At 47.9% G+C, this 8,354-nt stretch overlaps 1 protein-coding gene across 1 annotated transcript in view; it reads left to right on the forward strand.

Annotated features, from left to right (window-relative positions):
• LOC104984233 (protein-cysteine N-palmitoyltransferase HHAT-like) overlaps positions 1-8,354 on the forward strand; it is a 298,539-nt gene that overhangs the window by 234,011 nt on the left and 56,174 nt on the right. The window contains exon 9 of the mRNA XM_010833889.1: positions 3,611-3,755. Coding sequence (XP_010832191.1) covers positions 3,611-3,755 — 145 coding nt within the window. The remainder of the gene's footprint in view (positions 1-3,610; positions 3,756-8,354) is intronic.

Below are 8,354 nucleotides of genomic sequence, written 5' to 3' on the forward strand. Positions count from 1 at the left end.
CTGGGAAAGATTGAAGGCAGGAGGAGAAGGGGACGACAGAGGATGAGATGGTTGGATGGCATCACTGACTCAATGGACATGAGTTTGAGTAGGCTCCGGCAGTTGGTGATGGACAGGGAAGCCTGGCGTGCTGCAGTCCACACGACTGAGCAACTGAGCTGAAGCCAGGAGGATGGGTGACTAACCTGTGAGGCTTGACCCTGCACATGGACCTAACATCCCAGAGGATATGAAGGATCACAGGGGTGATGACAGTAGTCACCACAGGACTTCAGGGGAGAGTGTGCAAAAGGAAAGAAGTGCTTAAAGTGGAAACTTTGACCCTGAGGGTCCCAGGGACTCAGAAAGTTGTATTTATTGATGGAGCTGGCTGGGCCAAGGGAGTATACCCTTCCAGCCTTAACCAGATGGCATTTTTGCTTCTGGAAACCTTGAATATGGTACTTAATCCCTAGGGTTCTTGAAAACCAGTGGCAAATGCCAGATGGTGCCCAAGATAGAAAGAAATTCCCCATGTCAAATCTATCACCTTCCCCAGTGTGTCCAGGGAACCTGAAGAGGGAAGACGGGATGCAGCCAAGACTTGCATCCCCTTCGCTGTTAATTATTACCCTCCTGTGGGTCATCCGGACAGGTTCTCTTTTTCCTTCCTTCTGGCTCGTCATTCTGCCCTCCCAGTGATTCACCATGAGGAGATGCAGTGTTCTGTCAAGTGCGCTTCTTGTTGGCAGGGCTAATTTTGTCAGTTCAGAGGATGGGGCTTTTAGTTAAAATTAGGTTTTTGGCTTTTCTGTATCATCATCTATTTTGTCTACCACCCGTGTGCCCCGGGGGTAATTAAGAATTGCCTGTGAGCATCTTCATTTCTCCTTAAGTCTTTCTAGCTTATTGGTTCCAACAGCCCATGCTTTTAACATTCTTGTTAGTTTTCTAAAATAAATGAACTATTTCTAAAGATTGAATTGTAGTGTGTCACTTCAGATTTTGCATCTTCCCTCTTGTCTCTGAGATCAGAGGCTCCTTTGCATTTGCTATTATTCTGAGTTTTGTTTTGCCTAAGCAGAAAGAGGAACTTACTGAATCATGTAGCTGAGAGAGATACTGGGGTAATCAGAGAATCAAAGGAAGAGCCGTAGGAACCAGGGCCTCAGGTGCTGGAAAGAGGATCCCTGTGTGTCCAGCACTCACTCACCTTGGCACCTCTTCCCTTGCTGTGTCTCCTGTCCCCCCAACTTCTGTCTCCTGCCCCCCAACTGTGCATCTCACCACACCCTGACCCTGGCCAGTACCAGGTAACCTGGCAGGTGACCAGGTAACCTGGTTGCTAAACACAGCCCCGTTTAGCAACCCAAGGCAAGGGGTATTTTCCTCGCTCGTTATCTCTGTGTTGATTATTTAATATTTGTTACCATTTCCCACAAAAGGAGAACCACTTTGAGCTTTAACCAGGCAACTTGTGCCCTTCTGTAATTGACATTAAGAGGGGAAAGATCAGTAGGGTCTTTGAATTCCCATAACAGGATATGAAGTTGGGGAAGCCTGATGGGGTTTAAACAGAAGTTCCTCATGTTCCTTAGACATCAGCTGTGTTATCAATGGTGCCTGTACTGGAATTATTTAGGCACATTTATGTGGATTATAGCCACCCATATTTTCTTGATCTATTTTAGATTTTCCCCCTTTCTCCCCTCTTCCTCTTACCCTGCCTTCTCAGTCACTGCTAACTGAGTCAGTAACGCTCAGGAAGTATCTTCCTCTGCTCAGAAATGTGGAAACTGGAAGATTAATGTCTCCTCATTCTCAGAGGTTCTTCTTTCTTTTAAAGAAGAAGTCGTGTCTGACTCTTTGCAACCCCATAGACTATACATGGAATTCTCCAGGCCAGAATATTGGTCTGGGTAGCCTTTCCCTTCCCCAGAGGATCTTCCCAACCCAGGGATTGAACCCAGGTCTCCTGCATTACAGGCAGATTCTTTACCAACTAAGCTATCAGGGAAGCCCTCTCAGAGGTTAAAAGTGCTGAATTACATGCGTCATCTCCATTTCTCCTTCATTACCAGTTTCTATGCTCTGTAGTTATCTCTGATCTGGTCCTGTTTGACAGCATCCACTGTACTTGCTTGTGGCCTCTTAGAGTAGGGGAGAGACTAGAGGTCATCTTGTCTGGTGGCCTCTAACCAGGGGCATGTCAGCACCGCTTGAGAGCTTTCCAGAACAACCAGGGGCAGGCAAACAACTTAGTCAATGCCTGCTGTACAACTTATCTATGGGAACGCCACACCTCTCACATATGGTGGCAGCAAGACCATGCTCCAAAATGATGCTGGAGGAGAGAGCCATGAATGGGGAGCCATAAGGGAGCAGGTATATCTGAGCATGCAGACCAGACCTGTGACTGGCAGGAGAGAAACGGGCAGGGATCAGGAATTCATTTCTCAGCACTTTTCAGAGGATACTGATCGGGGCTTTCAGAATAGCCACAGGTGATCCTCAGCAGGGTCACCAGGAATAAGTGGTTCCTGCTGGAGACTCACGCTCTGGCTTAGTCCTTTTGCCTGCTATAGATTTGGGCAATTTAGAATTTTGTTTGCCACTGGAGCACAGCTGAAATCAAATGCAAGTGACCCCAGAGATGGGCAGGCTTCAGGAATGTGTTCAGGAACAATCTCTGGAACCCTTGCTCCCTCTCTGTGTCTCTGGCTTAGTCTGTGGTATTTGTCAGAAACCCTGGGTTGTGCTCCACCTGGTTCTCATTCTAAATCTGCAGTCCTGAAGGACACTCCCTGTGCACGTGCTGCTGGGGCTCAAACATGCCAGGCACGTCACAGTGATCTCACTCAGTAGGGTACCAGAAAGATGAACCCTGAAGAATAAAGGCTTTGTTTACTTTATGAAATCCCTGAGAAAATATTAAAAGGGGCGGGGGAAGTGCAGTGAAGACCTGGGATGGATGAGCAGAACTCTTTACCATCATTGCTGGAAAACGTCTCTCCAGTTCCTGCGTATTTCCAGTGCTAGCATTAGACACGATTCTCTCATACTCCGACAAGTTCACTGTCAATGGGTCTGGCACCCTGAACTCTGATTCCAGAAATGGGGTTGGCTTGTTCTGATTCTGCTGCATGCTCTTAGTGGGGTTTCTCCTTAATAGTGGGTCAGATTTATGGGGCAGGGGCTTCCCAGGGTCTGGTTAACTCCCTCAGAAGATCGCCCTGATCTTGACTCATCACATGGCATTGTTCTTGTTGTCATGGAGAGCAGTTTAAACAGTTCTTGTACCTATAGATTTAATGTGTAGGAAATGTGTGGAGCCATTTCAGCTGGATCTGAAACAACTAGGTTTGGTGTTTGTGTTACACGTGTCAGGAGGAAGCCCATTTTGGCAGTAGGAAGCAACTCGGGAGTGTGTCACTGCGTTCCTTAGACCAGAATGAGCATCTTGCAGAAATAGTAATTTTTCAAAAAAAAAAAAAAAAAAGCTGTTTAAATAACAATCTACCTCAGGCTCTAGAAGGAGGCATCCTGAGCTGGTAACAGAAAGACTGTGTGACATCTCAGCCCGATTTTTTCTACCCTTGTGATGAGATGCCTTCTCGCCTTTTTCCCCCAGGCCCAGTTCCTCTCCCCAGGAGCTCGCCGGCGATTGCATGCCGCTCTTGCCTCTTGTTCCACCTCCATGCTGATTCTGTCCAACCTGGTGTTTCTTGGGGGCAGTCAAGTCGGGGAAATCTACTGGGATAGGATCTTCATACAAGGTAAGTTGCTGTTCTCAGACAGCTTCTTGTTTTCCGCATTTATGCAGTCGGTATCACGTGTGGGGCAGGCGGAGGCATTCCTTGCCTTGTTCACGGTGTGTGACCTGTAAAAACACCAGCCAGGGCAAAGTCCTGGGTTTAGCTGTGGCTTTAGCTGGCTTCTGTTTTGATGTACCTCTTGTCTGCTATGCTGATACTTAACTTCGAGATGGGCCGTTCAACTCTCTCAAAATCTGTCTTTCCCTGCTGCTAGGTTATGTCTCCAATTTAAACATTTTTCCTAATCTTCCCTACTGTCTGTAGATCAGCCTTCATTATACTGCAGAGTTTGACTTTGTTCCACTGACTACTCTGAAAGTCCTACCAGGAGAATGTTCTAGAAGCCCCTTTGTGGTCTTCTGCTGCTGTGGGCACAGTGCCTGGCTGGCCACACCTCTTCGTTGTGGATCTTTTTGTCTGGACACTGGTTTGCCGGCAGCAGCAGCCAGCCTGACGTTTAGTGAACATGTGTTCAGTGTTCATGTATGTCTCCATGTCCACAGCACCATCACACCTAGGTAAAGTGCTAGTTGGCGGGCATTATTGTGAAAAGATTGCATTAATAGTTGATTATCCTTTATTTGTGTTCACCCTCTCCTTTGGGCTAAAGCCGAGAGTTGCATCACTCCCTGAAAAGACCTGGAAGAACAGGAACGACTCACGGAGCACGTTACTCAGCCAGTTCACTGTGTGTTCAGAGCCAAGATCCCTTGTTCTCTTGCCCTGACCAGTGACATGGTTTTGTGCTTTTGGTTTGGCAAGTTTTGCCAAGTGGTGATGACGTGACCCGGTCATAGCTAGGGTGTTATCTCCACATCTGGGTCTCCAGTGAGCCAGTGATGCTTTTCACATCAGAAATAACCAGACACAGCTGCATGGTCCCAGGGTGCCAGGCCATGTGTGTAAACTGTGGCGGGCTTGGGTGAGCCAGGCTCAGAGGGACCAGGAGAGAGCCCTGTTGGGGTTTCATCTTGTTACCTCCGTACCCCTTTGATCTCGCCCTCGGAGAAATGTTTTCGCTGATAGTTCTTGAAAAGACCAGGTAATTTGTATGTGGAAGCCGTCCTTGAATGAAGATGGGAGGTAATGGGGCACAGAGGACCGAAAGATAAAAAACCCTCCTCGAGGTGGGCGACAGAGCTGCTGACTCTTCCTGCCTCCTCCCACCATGCCTAGCACAGTGCAGAGACCACGATGACTCTGAAAATGCTGCCTCGGGCTTTGCTGGTCACCTGAGCCAGAAGGCTCTAATCTTGGCTTCAGTAAATAAACACTCCAAGTGTTTGCTGCTTGCAAGGCTCTGAGGAGACAAGGGTGGAAGAAGCACAAATGTGGGAGCCAGACGTGCAAATAGATACGTGTCCGTAGAGTCAGATCACTGCTGGGCCAAATGCATGAGGGACTGCTGGAGGTTGCAGAGTGGAGGGCTGACCTTCCCGTGGAGATTGAGCCTCACAGAGGAGGGGACATTTGAACTGGAGTTTTGAACAGTAAGTCAGAACTTGCCAGATAAAGAAGGCAGGTATGTGGGGGTAATTAACGGTAGGGGCTTTGTCAGATCACCCCAAACTCTCAGTAATTTTTTCCCCATAGAAGTTTATTCTTTCAGCAGTTCAGTGAGGGTCCGGAGACTCTTTCTAAGCAGTGACTTCAGGACCTAGACTGTTTTTATTCTGATTCTTCACCTTCTTGTTCTGGCATCATGGTGGCGATGAGAACACGGAGCGGGTGGTGTTACCAGGTACTAAATACCCCCACCGAAAGTGACACTAGCCATCTCTGCTCACCTTCCTTTGGCCAGAACCAGTCATGTGATGACCCCCCCGCCCCCAGGTGCAGCAGGAAGATGTGGGGGAGCGCACAGGTGTAGTGGACTGTGGCATGGCAGGACAGGGCGCATGAGACAAGCTCTAGAGGTACCCAAGAGGCAGTTAAAAATGTGAGCTGGCGTAGGGGAGGAGGGGGGCACAGAACCACTGCGACGTGGGAGACAGGGCATGAAAGTGGCGGGTGAGGCCATGGGAGTGAATACAGTTTGCCAAGGAGCATGCCCAGAGTGAGAAGAGACTAAGTGGGTGGTAAAACCTGGGAATGCTGGCCTTTGAAGGGACAAAGAGGTAGTAGCGATAAGATGTTTATCCTCTTTCTCAAAGGCATGAAGATCAAAGCACGATTTGTCCTGTCCCCCCGGGAGCTAATACCAGGCACATTGGGGAGCGGGTGTCAGGGCTCTGAAATACCTGGTCTGCTTCTGGTTTGTGGCTCCTATTGTGATCTGCAACTGGATCTCTCTGTGTCCTCCTTGGAGCTGGGCACTAGAGTCCCAGGGGAATGCTTCTCTGAATCTGGAGGGCTCTAGATCCATTCCTGTCTGGGCTTTGAGGCCAGGGAAGCTCAGCTCAGAAGGCATCGTCTATGTCAGAGATTGTTCACATCGGCATGGCCCCATCCCAGCTAGTCTGTCCCATGGGTACCCTCAGTAAGGGTAGGTTTCTTGGAGTTTTGGCAATTACAATCCTTGGTGTCCCACTGTGGATCTTTTGTCCCCGAGTGATTGAATTTAGATATCTCTTGGAGGAATGTGAACCAGATGGTGCCAAACCCACTATCCTTGAGAAGTCTGGATTTCTTTTCATAACGAATCTGATTGACCTGATAGAAGATCAGTATGAATATTCATGTTTTGGTACAACAAAGTATTCATGCATTTATAGGATGCTTCCTCAGACTCTGCTGGGGATATCATGTTAGTTTTCTAAAAAAAAAAAAAAATCTGAATTCTGAAACTCATCTGGCCCTAAAGGTTTCAGATGAGGGACTGTCGAGCTGTACCTGAAGCTGCTGATGGATGAGCCAGGACTTCAACGTCCTAGTTGTCTTTGGCTGCTTCCTTTGGCCACGTGATCAGGACCTGTTTTTCCAAGACCCATCTCTATACATTGAGGAAAAAGGGACAAAGCGAGTGAGGAGAGGTCTCTTCGTAGAGAATGGAGAGCAGTTAAGCTCAGTCTTTAGATTTCCAGGTTTCATGGGGAGGTAGCCCTTCCGCCAGGGGTAATCACCCTGGGCCCTCTGTGCCTTGATGGGCTGGGACTTGCTGAGACAGAGAGGAACGGTCCCCCACCTCCTCCCAAGGTGCTCAAGGGGCACGGGGATCTTGGAGGAGGTTCCCAGTGTCCCTCAGCGAATGGGATGTGGATGCACACGCATCTTCGAGGACAGCCTCATTCATTCTCAGAAGCCTTTGCCCAGAATCACTGATGTCTCTAGAAGTATCTTATGATTAGCCTGGAGGAGCTGTCTTAAGGTCGGTATCTCCAGCTCCAGTTCACTGCTTTAGACACGGATTTGTTTGCTTTAAGCTACAAAGCTTGTTTTAGTAAATATCTAAATATTTGGCTTACGTAAAGAGCGCTCTCCTGATCTCTACACTGTTGGTGATGTGAGGCTATTAAAACCAGATCCTTCCCTTTCTGCTGTGCACACTGCCCTGCTGTCCTTAAAAGTGGGCAGTGCCAGCCACGGAATAGAAATGCTGACTGACCCTCTAGGGGTCTCCTGCATGTCACATACAAGCCATCTGTATCAGTGTTATCTGTGCTGTGGAGATTGGAAAAGTGATGTTCAGTTAATTCAGTGGAGAATAAAGATACCATATCTTTGCCTTCAAAGAAAATCCTCCAACCTTTACTGTTGAAATTTACTTCAAGCAGCTTGAGGAATGTGAATATTTAAGCCTATTTTATATGTATTTACAGGGACTTAGCTGTGTTTAGGGTTCTGAAAAACTGTGGCTGAGGATTTGGTCCCTGAGCCTGCTGTAGAAGGGACCCTGCTGTGTCATGCTTTGCAGAGGCAAACTTCAGTGGCTCTGAAAAGCATTTGTTGATGGCAGAAGCTTTCTCACGTCTGTCTTAAGTCCTTGATATTGAAGTGTAAGTTGATTTCTTGAACAAGTAGTTGATGACTACTCTGTAACTCAAGGAGAAGGCAATGGCAACCCACTCCAGTGCTCTTGCCTGGCAAATCCCATGGACAGAGGAACCTGGTAGGCTGCAGTCCATGGGGTCACTAGGAGTCGGACACGACTGAGCAACTTCACTTTCACTTTTCACTTTTATGCATTGGAGGAGGAAATGGCAACCCACTCCAGTGTTCTTGTCTGGAGAACCCCGGGCACGGTGGAGCCTGGTGGGCTGCCGTCTATGGGGTCGCACAGAGTCAAACACGACTGATGCGACTTAGCAGCAGCTGTAACTCAAAAGTATCATTGCGTTACAACTCCAGATCTGTGAGGCCATAAACCAACTGTGTCTTAAGCATCCCAGCAGTGCTTTGTCATCTGGACACAGTGAGGAGGAAAGGCAGCCAATAGGGGTGGGTATTTATTTATTTATTTATTTATTTTTAAAATTTTATTTTATTTTTAAACTTTACATAATTGTATTAGTTTTGCCAAATATCAAAACGAATCCGCCACAGGTATACATGTGTTCCCCATCCTAAACCCTCCTCCCTCCTCCCTTCCCATACCCTCCCTCTGGGTCGTCCCAGTGCACT

This window comes from Bison bison, unplaced genomic scaffold (genome assembly GCF_000754665.1).
Source record: "Bison bison bison isolate TAMUID 2011002044 unplaced genomic scaffold, Bison_UMD1.0 scf7180017863955, whole genome shotgun sequence".
In the NCBI taxonomy this organism is placed as follows: domain Eukaryota; kingdom Metazoa; phylum Chordata; class Mammalia; order Artiodactyla; family Bovidae; genus Bison; species Bison bison.